Raw genomic sequence first — 14,162 nt, forward strand, 5'->3', positions numbered from 1 at the left:
TATATCAAAACATCTGTTTACAGACTCTCACACAACTCGTGCAGTATAATTCCAGTCTCATTTATCCAGTCATATGTTCAGTACGTCCCACACAGACAACCCTTCCGATGGGAAACTGAACTGAGAGTGAAACTTATCTGTGCTCTCTTCAAAGCCAGACACCTCACTGAACACAGGAGCTGCTGATCTACCGCCGCCTCAATCTGTAGTTTGTTTGTGTTATTGTATGACTTTGCTGAATCTGAACTAACCCTTTAAAACAGCAAAGTTATGCTTTGTCATTGTTCCAGTTATACAACGACGCTGGTGTACGCTGGTGGTTTTTGTGTACTTCCATGTTGTGGCATTTTATAACATGGTCTTCACATTTTTCCCAACCAATTTGGTCAATTCTCCTGTACTGCAGTCCATTGTCACCACTGCCTACTTGTTTGTCTTGGGGAGGGTGTAGACAGCCACGTGCTTCTATACATATTCACATGAGGGCTGCACAGGCTGATCCTGATATGGGCCGAATGGGCCGTTTGCCCAGGGCGCCCTTTAGGCTAGAACCACCACTGGGGCTGCACGATATGAGGAAAATATATGAAACACAGTAACGCTATTGAATATCACAATAGTGATATTACTTGTGATGAATAAACAAATATTGTGTACTCCTCCTTTCTGCTGCTTTCAGCAGATTGCTTAAATACAACAAATTGCTTGCTGAATTACAAAATATTTTCAACATTCTTTTATTGAGTAAAAAGTGACAAAAGTGAAGTGTTTTTATTGATACTCTCTTTCAGTTCACTAAAAAATCCCTGAGTGCAATATTGTAGTCTTTCGTGATGTATTTTCTGTTAGCTTACTTTGCAGTGATGGTAAAAAAAATGATATATTGTGCAGCCCCAAGTCAGAGACTCTTTTTCCAGCTAGTAGAAATGCCAGCTGTGTTTGCCAGCCATTTCCAGGATTGAACCCAGGTCTCTATGTGGGTGAGCTCATGTTTTGCCTCTGACTTCATGTGAATCAGTGCTTCTTCATGTTGAGTGTGATAGGACATCGAAATGAGGTGATCCGCTTGCAGTGCACATCAGTGAGTGTGCAACCTCTGAAATCTGAAAAATATGTGCTTTCGTCGACCGCTTTTGTCATTCAAGACCAAATCATCCCAGTGTGAAGTGTTCATTAAACTTCATAGTGAGTAGTGATGCCTCAAGCTGAACGCTGACCTGACTCATTCATCCTGGTGTGAGTGAGTGAGTGTTTCACTCTGCTCTGCCGTGAGTCTACTCTGGAGATGAACCACTCTGCTCCCCGTGGACAGGACCCAGCAAACAAATAAGATTTGGAATGGTTTTCAGGACCCGTAACATCAGCCTTTGCTCGGGGCACATTGGGTGGTCAGTGCATGTGACCTTCTCATAGCGGGGCTCCCTAACCCCCATCCATCCCTATTAGAGCACACTTATCAGGGACAGCAGCCAGAGTGACACACTCCCAGCTGGGCTTCCCTGGAGAAAATGCTGTGCAGTGCAGAGAAAGATCCCCACGGTGCATTGAGGTGTGTATGTGTGTGTATGTGCTGTGAGTATGGGTGTGTGTATGGAGTTGTTCTCTGCAGATAGGACCCTGTGACTCTGAGATATGCACAGGCTCATTAATTAGAGGCTCTCATTATCCCCCCTCAGGCTCCAGACACTTAATCAACACCAAGCTCCAACTAAGACACACGCATGCATGTACTTACACACATACTCGCACTAACACGTGCACGCCCTCATGCACACCCATCTCGCATGATCCACAGCAGGCTAAATTCTGACACAACATCATCCAAGAATAGAGCACTGTAAAAGAGGTGAATGAATGAATGTTGATGAGGGTTATTTGTTTTCAGTGATGTACGGCACAACAGAGTGGGTGGGTGTCATTGCTGTTTAACACTTTTATTATTATAATGTTGTTAGGCATTTCAAAACAGATTCATCCATCTGCCATGTCTTCCAGTGGAGGCACTCTGTCAAACACTGTAAATTATATTTTCCTGTTATGAATTTCCATGCTAGAAATATAACAAATTAGTTTTTAACAGCCCCTTGCCTTTATGAATTGTATATTTCGGTGATGGTTTTGTAATATTGAATTAACTCTTCGTTTATTCCTTATATGTACGCTATCTTCCACATAAGCATGAAGAACTGAGACCTCGCATCGTCTCATGTGCTCGCGTATTGCTATGTACATATGCCCGTGCATGTGACATTAGGGTACATATCTGTGCTCTTACTGTGTAAATTTATAGCCTTGATACTCCAGCCCTTGTAATTAAAAGGCCGCTGTTTATTCAAACGGGGGACAGATAGCGCACAGCGACACTCCAGTGTTGTGACTTAAGAGCGAGCGTCTGTGTGAAAATAAATTACCCTCAGACGGTGAGGAGAGCTTTTGGAGTGTTGCTCCTCAGTGGGGTTTTTTAAAGACCTTTCTGACAGTTTTTATTTTTTCCCTAACAGCTTCTGTTACTTTTATGACCTGGTTGATGCACTTTTTTTGTACATCATATGGACTAATGAATAAATAAACAAGCACAGATGCTGGCAAATGTTCAGCTGCGTACAAAATAGTATCACCCTCATCAGATGTGATAGTTTCATGAAGATAGATTTCAGTTAGACATAAAACTTCACGTGTTCCACAGTGATGGCATGGGGTTCATTTTGATGCTGGTGGGGACACATATTAAGTGGGGAGTCCTCCCCCAGGAAATTTTAAGTGTCAAACTTAATTTCCTGCATTCTGGTGAAGTTTTGTGCACCAATTTATGGAGGAAAAAACTTTAATGTAAAATTCAGGCACCATGGAGTCAATTGAAAATATAATGCAATAAAATGCAGTAAAGCTCTCAGACATTCTGAATCTGAATTGCTTTCAAATATTTATTCTCCTGTGGATCAACTTTTCTCATTTAATGTTAACTGCTGAGTCAACACACACACACACACGTAGGCATAGTTTACTTTTCCATCCTCACTTGTTGCTTGTGTTTTGGGAATAACTTCGTTAAATGTGCATGTGACACCTCTGCACATCGATGATACATTAATTGATTTTAATTTACTTATAAACCCCAGGACTTTAGTAACTCATGTGTGTTTCAGCAAGATTTCTGCTCATGTTCAAAACTTGCTGCGCATCCAAAGCATATCCCACATATCTGTGTCCTCTAAGAAGTTGAAAATAAAGTTATAATATTTTGAAAAGTTGTAATATTACAAGAAAAAAAATCAACCCGCTCCATAGTCTGCTGTGCATTACATTAATGCCCGGCTGATACAGTGGCATACCCTTCAGACCGTCTGACAGACACAGAATGCTGTTTGGGGCTCTCTCTGGAGAGTTTAAGCAGCTGTGCACGTCTCTTCATCAGAGGTGGAATACCGAAACTAACCAAAACACTTATGGGATTGCTCTGTATTGAAAAATAAAGTGCACTGTCTTTGACTGAATCAATAGGAGACCCAATATGTACTGTATTTTTGTGCACAGAACTGTTAGAATGAGGATAAAATTAACAAGTTCACGCAGATATTGGTAGGGACATGTTCCCACCATCCATATGCAGACCTACGCCCCGTCCCACAGGGCTGTCTGATTTTTGACGTTTGATTTTTGACATTTATTTGATTCGTAACTGGAACTGATTTGTTATGTAAAGGCAAATTAAGACGCTTTAAACTGAAAATTTGGCAGACTGAGCTGCAACTTGAAGCTAGTAAGTATTCATTCCAGCAGAAAATAACGTGCCTTGTGGAAAAATTTAACAGTTCAAAGGACATTTTACTAGAAACATTTTATGTTTTGATGGCAGTAGCATTCCCAAAGGGCTGCTGGTGCCTCTAAAAACCATTTCCCTTCACAGTGCTCAGTCAGTATTGTTAGACAACCGCAAAATAAGTCACGATTTCCTCTTTTTTTGTCGTTTGTAAGACAGTTAACTGTAATGTTGGAAACACAGCTCTTAGGTCTGAGATAGCCTGCGGTGGGGTGATGAGCTTTTTACATTTACTATGAGTCAGTCTTTATTTTTATACAGCTGTCTGAATCAGAGCAAAATTTAACTCTTTAGACCACTCTAACCCATCTTTATGAAACCAGACCCTGATCACAAAATAACAGTGGAGACATTTTTTGAGGGCATGATTGGCAAGAACAAGAAAAGGAAGCGCAAACTTTTAAACAGCTCCAAGTTGTGGAAAATGAAAGAGGGTTTTTTTTTTGTTTCCCTCTGAAGGCTGGAGTCTGATTTCCTGTGCGGCTCTGATTGGGAAAGCAGAGGCACGCACAGGGAGCCTGCTTCTGTATGGAGATGCCAGATGACAGGCTTCACGACGAGCAGACTGTTGCTGAACGGCACACTGAAGTGGCCTTTGATTGATCATCAAACATGCCTTTTATGAAACAATCGCTTGTGTAAACCTGTTTTAGATGTTGGAGTGTGAGCGTGTGGTTGAAAGAGAACGTCAGTGTAAAGAGTATCTAAGGATACAGGTGTCAGTCGCCAGCTGGCCATAGGGATAAAAGTGATGCAGTGTAAACGGTTATCAAAAATATAGAATACTGTAACACTAAAGCACACAAAAAACTCCCTGTTCCACTAGAAATGTGTGTTTTGATCACAGTGCTTGTGACCACAGAGTGTCATCTGCCTGGGCACCAGCTGTGTCAAGCATTTTTTTCATGTTCATCCATGTGGATATACTGAGTGTCTCATGGACTCCCTGTGCACAGCAGGAGTTTGTCCGTAAGGCCATATGCCAGCTTGTCCCCCTCCTCCTACTTCTCTTTTGTTATCTGAGTGACCCCAAGGTGCACTGCGGACCCCCTGACCCCAAAGAGACACCAGCTTATTGACCAACTCACAGCTCCATAGAGTCCATTACCTAAACCAATTTAAATCACACGCTTATTGTTGATTTCTCCTTGCTTCACTATCGACTATTTATTTGACTTGCCTTTCTTTTACTTTAAGATAATTCCTAATGAATTATGTGTATAATGTAGATGCTGTACCAATGCTGCCACATATGGAGACTCTGGTTTTATACTGCAGCAACTGGCCTCAGCACCAGTCGATCTGTTAACTGTTGATAGCTGTTTTCATTCTTTGACTGCGGCAGTGACTGTGGTGAGGTTTTTTACCAGAATAACCATGTTCCCCTGTTATGATTTTTTTTTTCAGCCCACTTCCACATTTAATGATAAAAAGTCAGTTTTTAAGCCTTGGAAAAGCTCAGCACAAATAATGCCAAACACAAATCTCTGGCAATGTTGTGCCTCTGATGGCCGCGTGCAGTAAAATATTGCACAGTATACGATATGTGACAGCTGCTCTCAGAAGGAGGAAACAGGGAAAGTGTACACAAACAGGGCTTTAGTTGTCTCCAACGTCCAAGGCTCTCTGTCCTTTGTGAATCATGTATTTTATGTAAAAATTCACTCTACTTCTCACACAAAATAATCAAGGACGATGGCCTCAGCTGATACTGTGGAGATCAAGGCAGCGAGTCAGTGGAGTGTGATGATAGTTGAATCTCCTTAGCTCATTAACACCAGTTTAAACTGTGATGAGCTTGTGTAGCATTGCAGTGTTTATGTAGACCTGCTGAGCTGATGCACTTTGTCACCTTTCTTCAGGTGTCAGACAAGTTTGTAATGTAATGGGCTGTAGTAAGACTCTTCAGTGATCCTGAGGAAACTACAGTTTCTGCAAAACATTTAATCCTTACAGGGATGTCACAGGAAAAATGTAATTATGTGACTGAAGTACTTAAACAAAGGAAATATGCGCATTTAGTTAAGGTTTCATGATGTTTCCAACAGCCTTAGGCATAGGTGCAGATATCTGGGGGGATGCAGAGGACACGTCCCCCTCAATATTTAAAGCATGCGCCTTTGAGAGTAGCAGAGGACTTTTAGTGTGACCAAATAAAAATACATTTATGCCATAAACTGATGCAGAGATGGCATAAGTGGTGCTTAAAAATCACCATAATGCAGGACAGTAAGGGTGTAATGCTCTAAATTTTCTGGCGAAGGACCCCCACACCCCCCCACCAATGTTGAAACCTACGCCCCTGGCCTACAGGGTTACTATAACAGGTACATTATGGGTTCTGCAACATGTTTCATTGTGCTGAAAATACAGTTATGTGTGAAGTATACCGATCAACTTTCACTTTGAAACCAAATTTAATTTTGTCCCATCGCCAATCCCCAAACCGTCCGCATCCTGTATAAATACAGCATGTCGGACTGGATTGGCACGTGGCTTGAGAGACTGTTCAGAGGTTTAGTTCCTGGAAATGTGTCCTTGAGCAACACACCAAACCTCAGCCTGCCTCCTGTCTGGACAGCAGCGTCAGCTCAGTGCGTAAATGTAAAGCGCACCCGTTGGCAAACGTGTAGCCGGCGGCGCTATGACCCAGCTACCTTGTGCCTGCTCAGCTCCACCGCTCCAAGTCTGCTAACTGCAAAGGAGCGCAGGGAAAGGAAGTCATCTGAGAGCTGTAGTCCAGTTTGTTGCTGTTGCTGGAATCAGGATATCCTTCCAGCTCCTCGCAGAAATTCCAGGGATTTTTTTTTTCTTTTGGTGGTTGTACCCCCTCCTCCCCCTCTGAAAGTAATCTCCCTGCTTGTCGCGCTGTTTCCGCCTGGCTGTGTTGGACTGTTTCTCCACAAATACTTCCAAAAGTGTGTTTCGACCGCTGGAAAACCACTGTGATGAATATTTCTGCATTTCGGCACACATTCCGTCTTCCTATCGGTTCCTGTGGATCGAAGAGAGCAGATTGGACAGTCTGTCTGGACTAACGGTGAAGCCTACTCACAGGGACGACTTCGTTTCGAAAAAGTTTAAGAATATTTTTTTTCCTTATAGGCTACACAGTCCAGATTGGTCCTGGAGGCGCCGATCCTGCGTGCCGAGTGAGGAGGGAGTGGGTTCGTAACGGACTCATACTTTGGATTTTACGCACAGGAACCTTTCCCCCAAACACTGTCAGTCGACACCATGTGTCTCTGATTTATTCTCCGAGCTCAACTGTGGATTTAACCGGTGTATGATTTGTGTTGACTGTGCTGTCTCCCCCCCCTAAAAAATTGCCGCAAAGCTGAGACTCGCACATCATCATGCATCGCTTCTTGGAGAAAATCTGCTGCAAAATTGAGGGAAGTCGGGAGGCAGCATGACTTGCGCTCTGGATTTCTTTGAATCTACATTCCATTCTCATATAAGATCTTAATGCTGTTCAATTTTGGTTTACAAATATGATGAAATGGCAGCCCCGGAAGAAGGTGAGTCTGGCTGATATTTTTCTTCCAATTATGGCGATAAATAACGTTTCTCTGCTAGATCACAAGTTGGAGAGAGGGGGCTCGGTCACAGACTGCTGCTCTTTCTATTCGTTTACTACAAATGATAGGACCTATAGATGGTATTAACCAGAGCAGCACTGTGCTGTGCTGGACTGTAACCAAAGAATACTTAATAATGATTAACAAGTTTCTATCACATTTCCTCTTAAATCTTTCTTTCTATTTATACATTTACTCTCCCACTCCGTCTAAATGATTGTAAGACAGATAGTAATCAGCTGTTGTGCACTGCACTGTATACAACATATGCGCATCCAGGGGAACGGATGTGTTGCTGTGTAAATCTGTTACTCTTTGACCTGTGTTTTGTGTGTTCTGCACCTCTTAACAACATCAGACAGGCCTACATTCTTAATCTGGACTAATCAAGACATCAGGGGTTAATGCATCCTGTAATGAATATCTGGAGTTGTGGGCACAAACAATGTTGAATCCTTTTGAGAATTAAATTTAGAAAGTGAAACATTGCACCTCAGCAAGGTTTGCACCTAAAAGTTTAAGAATGAACTGGCACCCCTCCTTTAACACCTATATATTTTAAAGGATTCGGTTGGGGGGCTAAAACATGTGTCTTGGTTTCTTGTTTCCACAAGTAGACACACGTCTTCTTAGACACATTTGTAGTCTACAATGCATTCTCTTATTGCCCTATTTTTTCATTGCCTTGGAGTATTACAACATGGAAAATATCTGAAAATCATCTGGGGTCTATAAAGAATTGGTAGCACTGAAACGCCTGTGGTTCGGATTGTTACCAGCAGGGGGCACTTGTCTGACAAGAAGCAGCCTTCCTTTGCAGGAGTGGGCTTTACACTGGTTTGGAGTAAAAGAAAAATGAAAGGATGAGCAACTATTTTTTCCCTCTATTAAACTGTTTTGCAGCATTCTCAACTTTCTTTTTCCCAAAAGACTTTGTTCAACAGCGTAAACATTTTCAGGATTTTTTCCTTTCCTTCTGGCCCAGATATTTCTGCTTTCTCAGCTGAGACATGATGATGATGTTGTGTCTATGACTACCCTGTATAAAGAGCACTAGTAACCAGTACCAGAAGCAGACCAGACTTCAGTGTGTATGATCTAACTTGTCATCTTTTTGCCCAAATCAATTTCTGTTTGTTTGTTCCACATCAAGTGTCATTAATGTGGATAATCTCATCCTGAAAGACGAGATGAAAGCAAATAATCAAAACCAAGCCTCTTAATGTTGAAATTATCAACAGAGAAAATAAAAGCTGTGAGCATGCCCTAATGATTTCTACAGCTGTGCGGTGTATCTGCCAGAATCATCCATGAGACCCCCCTTTGAGGACTAAAAGCCTTTCCTCACTGCAGGAATTGATTCCCAGCCACACTGCAGTCAAATGTGCTCAAGCCTAAAACACCATAAAAGTAACACTGTCCTTCATATGCAGATTCTCTTTTCATCGCAGATTTTTTTCTTTCGCCAAGGTGAGCATACTGGTGTTCAACATTAATTTTGGTGACTCTCATCAAGGAGGGAAATGGTTGCTCTGCGTGATGTTGATTAATTAACCTGTTGGTCATGTTGGAGGCTAGATGCATGCGCATGAACACGAGCACTTAAAGCAGTAAACACAGTCCCCTGCTGCAGCGTACAATATTTTAAATTACTTGCCATCCACATAGTGTGTGTATGTGTATGACATTGTTCCTTCACCCTGGGCTTTGGTTTATTGCCAATGATGTCCTCTGACTGTATGATATTGAACATAGCAGGCGGGACGCGGGAATAAAAACAGCTGCTGTGCTCCACATTGTAAAGAAAGCGATTTCTGTAGAATTCAGTGCTGTCCTTTAAAAGTGCACAGACAATGATGTCACAAAAGATCCTTCAATTTCCCCATTTTGGCTTCTTGTTTATCCGCTTTTCAATCTGCCTCTTTACTCCACTTGTAGTTTGATGGGAATCAATAGAAAGTGTGGGAGAATCAAATTGATTCAGGCAGAGTGTCCTGTCCGTCTCTTCATAATGGATTACACTAATGAGTCAAAATTCCAAATCTGTGATGCTGAAGAGAAGAGAGAGCTATTCCCCTAATGCTGCTGGTGGATAGCTTATCTGTTCTGGAAAGAGCGTAAATCTTTTTTTCCAAGGGGATTTGTGTGATTAACTTTTTTATACTGTGATTTTGGTGGAGTTGCTCTGACCACCTGAGCCGATTCACAGAGTGTATCTATCACACAAATGTGGAGGGGGAGACATATGACTAAAGGCTGCCATGACTTTCTGATAGCAGTTAGATAAGACTGTCTGTCTGGCTGGTGCTAATCAATGTTTTCTGAAGAGATAGCTTTTTTGAAAGCCAAGTGCAACAATGCACAGGTTGCCTTTTTCCTTTTAAAGTAAAGAGACACTGATGTTTTGTGTTTGTGAGGCTCAGGAACACTAACATAAGACCCACGCTGTGCCCGATAGCATTAGTGGGGCAGGGTGGGTGTACAGCAGTGGCCACTGCAGTCGTCTGTGGTCTGGTTGTATTAGAGGAAGGTAAGCATTAAAAAATGTGGACAGCACCTGTCCTGAGGGAAAGCTAACTCATTGAGTCAGGTAAGAAATGGCAGTGTGCCTAAAGTGCACTGAAAGGAATGAAAGGCACCAGGTTGCATTCAGGGAATGAAGAACCTGTGGGACTTTTGATTTTTAGGACACAAGGTAACAGACACACTGTTTTTTGTTTTTTCTTATGTTTGTGTACGGGTGTGCACACAAGCCCACAGTGACTTGGACATGAATTATGGACTCCTGTGGCTTGGCAAGTTTCTGTGTGACTTATACCTGTTCGACTGTGGTTTTTTTCTTGCCCATGAATTTCTTTTGCAACAGCTGAAAAATATTCCATGCGTCTTTTTTGCTGCCAGATGTGTTTTTAAGTCATCAGCATCCCATATTTTTTTCAGCAGGATTGCTCACAACCTGTTAATATGCCGGGTGGTCTCATATTACAAATCCAGGCTCTGCATTTAGAGTTCACATTATGCCCTGTGGCAGTGTGACCAAGTCAGAAGGAAGTGGCTGTTTGTTTTTGTGGTTGTGCCAGATGTTTCTGTGGGTTCCACACAGTTGACACGAGGCCTTCTCACCTGAGAGGGACAGGATGCCCTGCTCATGTTTCTGTGGCCAGACTCACAGGGAGCTCGGACTTTTACCGTCAGCGGGCGCACTCTTACATCTCTGACCATGTTCGTTGGCTTTTCACCTCAGGGAATTTCTCATGCTGCTTTTCCTCTTTGATTTGGTATTATTTATGAGCTCTCCGGTGGAGGGAAAGGGCTATCTCTCCCTCCAGCGCTCCATCAGTCCCTGTGACGTCTCCTGGCTGGCAGCAGCACAGCAGTTTTGGAATACATTTACAGCGGGGGAAAACCCGTCAGAATGTGGAGAGAAGCGCCAGAAGACACATCAGAGTAGAGAAGAAAGCGGGTGAGGCTGTCAGCGGGGGAAGGAATCACTTGGGAGACGCTGAGATTGCTGGACATAGATTGAGATATATCAGGGTACAAATGAATGAGGACTAGATTGTAGGATTATAGGGAGGAGGAGATAAATTGGTGGATACCGAGGAGAAGAATTGCTGTGGAACTGTAGACACTGACAGAAACCAAGATGGTTGGAATTTGAGAAACTGAGAGAAAATGGGAAAAGGTTGGAGGCTGGAGAATAAGATGGTGCAGGAGATTTGGAGTTTAGGAGTGAGAGGCCCCAGAGTGATGCAGCAGGGATAATTAATGATAGGGAGTGATAGCACCTGCTGTTCCTGATGCTGCGCAGTATTTACGGCCCAGCATGCCAAGTGGAACGGGATGCGGCTGCGTGGCCGGCCCCCTGGTCCATCCTCCTGGGGCGTGAAAAGATAGGGGTGGGGGGCGGGGGACTGGGTCAGGTAAGGAGGGGGGAACAGCGACTCAGCAATACGGCTGAAATTTATGTGCTGTACTCGCTCTGCTAATCCCAGTCCACTGCCTCCCATTGGGAGAGCTGGACAGAGATGGAGGACGGAAAGAAGAGCTCCCTGGAATGCAAGGCCTTCCGTAGTCTTATTGTGACGCAGTGGTCTGCAGTACTCACAGGCTGCATGTATAGCCCTCTTGGGAGTCCAGTGTCAAAATACAACAGTAGAAACAATAGAGACAATGGTGACTAGGCCATCCTGCCCTCATTAATCCTCATTCCTGGGACCTGCACATTCCACTGTGAGTGTGGAGATGGATTTTTGGATAGCAAGTGGTAAATGCAAAGATTGATTTATGTGCAGAACGGTCCATTTGTAATGTTTTCCTCCAAGCCTCAGAGCACTCATTTCTGATTTGCTATAGCTTTCCTTTACCCCCCAGTGCTTCTGTTCGAGCAAATGGAGCTGTGTTTGAGTTTATTGAGGTCATTGTTCCAGGGGTGTGGTCAGCTGCTCTCGGGGCTCAGGAGGTGCCTGCCTCTGGGTGCCTCCACAGGGAATAAAGCGGACCTGACTTGATGGACCACATCAATAGGAACACATTTCCTTGTTCTATGAGGTGGAACAGTCCTTCGGCAGGACTTAAGCTCTATTCTTTTCATTCTTTTCATTGGTTAAGCTTCTGTATTATGTACTCAGTCTTGCATATACTGAAGAGAGCCAGTGTTTCAGACATAAGCTGGCTAAAACATGTTTGAATAAGGGCTGTCAGTGGCACTAGAGACACATCCCTTCAGCATATGGCCCAAAAAACATGCATACTTTTCTCTGTTTCACAACATTTATCAGAGTACAGCTGCCAAAACCGCAGTCCCTGCATTCCTTTATAACTCCACACTGGACCAGTTCCAGTGGGCCGGGCATAGTATCAGCTCAGTCTTCAGGCCCTGCAGCTGTCTCCATCCAACGCAGTGCTGTATGTTGTGACAGACATTTTGCTGCTGGTGTGTTCTAAAGAGGGCCTGTGATCCAGCCTGGATGGAGACGTGTGAAGAGCACCGCTAATACCACCCTGCCTGATGCTGACGCCCCTAAATCCCACTAATTCCATCTCTTCTTTTGTCAGAGATGGGATTCATAAGCCCTTCTTTGAAGACTCAATTTTCCAGGAGTGTGTCCATGGCTTAGCTGAAGGCTTCATGCAGCCAGGACTAGACATTCCATTCCTTGGATTGACGGCCTGGTCTGGCACCTGAGTGGTCAGCATCTAGTTCTTGAGTAGATTATTGATGATCATTGACTGTGAAAAAACAAAGTCAATTAACCCCTGAATCTTCACGACCACTGCCTGTTTGTATAAATGGCACACAGTGCAAAAGTGAGGCAAATAAGATTAGTCTGAGCCTCTCTCTCCTCTTCAAAAAAAGACCAGGTGCTGTGCAATGTTTTTGTAGTCAAACAGTGTAGCAGACACACAAACGGCCTCAGCAGAGTGTTTCTCCAGGGGTCACAGAAACAACCAAGCCCAGAGCAGATTGTTTAAGTTCCCCTCACCGTCACTCTCTGGCCTATCTGGCCCTGCCTCTCCCTACTTTTCCTGCCATGCTGAAATGTGGTGAAGGGAAGCTAAGAAAGGTTTTTACTGCTGGCTGTAAACTCCTGCAGGAAGGAAGAAGAAATGGTGCCGAGCTCGACCCACAGAGCCTTTTCCCACTCCGTCTCTCAGGGCTCGCTTTAGCTGCTGTTCCCTCTCATGAGTTTGGATTTATTTATATGAGGCTTATACTGGGATACTTATGTCAGGCATATGTTTATAGTCTCTAAGATATGTGGGCCAGGAGCGCTTCCATATACTCTGTGGGCTTGTCTCCTAAGGGAGATTCATGATTCCAGCACCCTTAACAAGGCAGACAGACAGGTGGTGACTGACAGGAACGCTGAGGTAGATTCAGTAATGAGGACTACAGAACAAACCTCCGTGGTCCACCCCCCATGCTTCCTTTTCTCAAATGATCTCATGCCTCATAGATTTTATATATTTAACTAGGGGTTCTGTTGCTAATAGAGCCATAGCTACTTTCAGTATAATGCTGTGTTTGCCACCTCCCCCTTCACTTTAGCTTTTCTCTGCCCCCTCTGTGTTCACACCAACAATGTTACCTCCTGTTGTGCATGTTCTCGTGGTTGTCTGCGTCTTGAAAAGTGATTTTGGTTGTTTGTTTCTGCCACTCTCTGCAGCGTACATTTGTGGATGTGACTTGAACCTCAATGTGTCCCCCACCCCCCCTGGCTCCAGCAAATTGCATAGCCACCTTCTTTTAAATGAGCCGTGGAGAAAAAAAGATGTGAAAGATCTGTTTGTGTGTCTGTGAATATACGTGTCAACTTGGTTATCTCACGTACTGTGTGTATTTGTGCATTTTAAAAATGCCCTTTTTTGTGTTTGTCTCGAAGTCTCTTTGAAAATGGTTGTCATGACAAGTGAGCGATATCCTCGTGTCAGATAGGGCATGATTTATGGAAACTGTGCGATATTATCATTCATCAGAGATACCAAAATACTGTACCTTCTCCTTCTCTCTTGCAGCCTGTTACTCCCCTCCTCCAGCCCTCTCTCTTAATCTATATTCCTGTGACTGGGGTCAGAGGCCACATTAGAGCATGTATTGTTCAGCAGTCTGGAGAGTGCTTCAGTTACCACTGTGAAATCTCAAGCATCAGCAGCTTCTTAGCTGTTTAAATATACTCTACAAGGCTGAACACTGCTACAGGGGCCAGTCAGACACTACACAATGTCTACGGTGTGACGTTACATTATTTTAAGTAATG

At 43.6% G+C, this 14,162-nt stretch overlaps 1 protein-coding gene across 3 annotated transcripts in view; it reads left to right on the forward strand.

The window, feature by feature from the left end:
* Nucleotides 1-14,162, forward strand: part of LOC126394499 (tetratricopeptide repeat protein 28-like) — a 196,264-nt gene that overhangs the window by 61,734 nt on the left and 120,368 nt on the right. The window contains exon 1 of one of the 3 annotated variants that reach the window (XM_050051335.1): nt 6,510-7,341. The exons of the other annotated variants lie outside the window; for them this stretch is intronic. Coding sequence (XP_049907292.1) covers nt 7,315-7,341 — 27 coding nt within the window. The 5' untranslated portion in view covers nt 6,510-7,314. Of the gene's footprint in view, nt 1-6,509; nt 7,342-14,162 lie in introns of those variants that run through there. 3 annotated transcript variants of the gene reach the window in all.

This window comes from Epinephelus moara, chromosome 8 (assembly GCF_006386435.1).
Source record: "Epinephelus moara isolate mb chromosome 8, YSFRI_EMoa_1.0, whole genome shotgun sequence".
NCBI lineage: Eukaryota > Metazoa > Chordata > Actinopteri > Perciformes > Serranidae > Epinephelus > Epinephelus moara.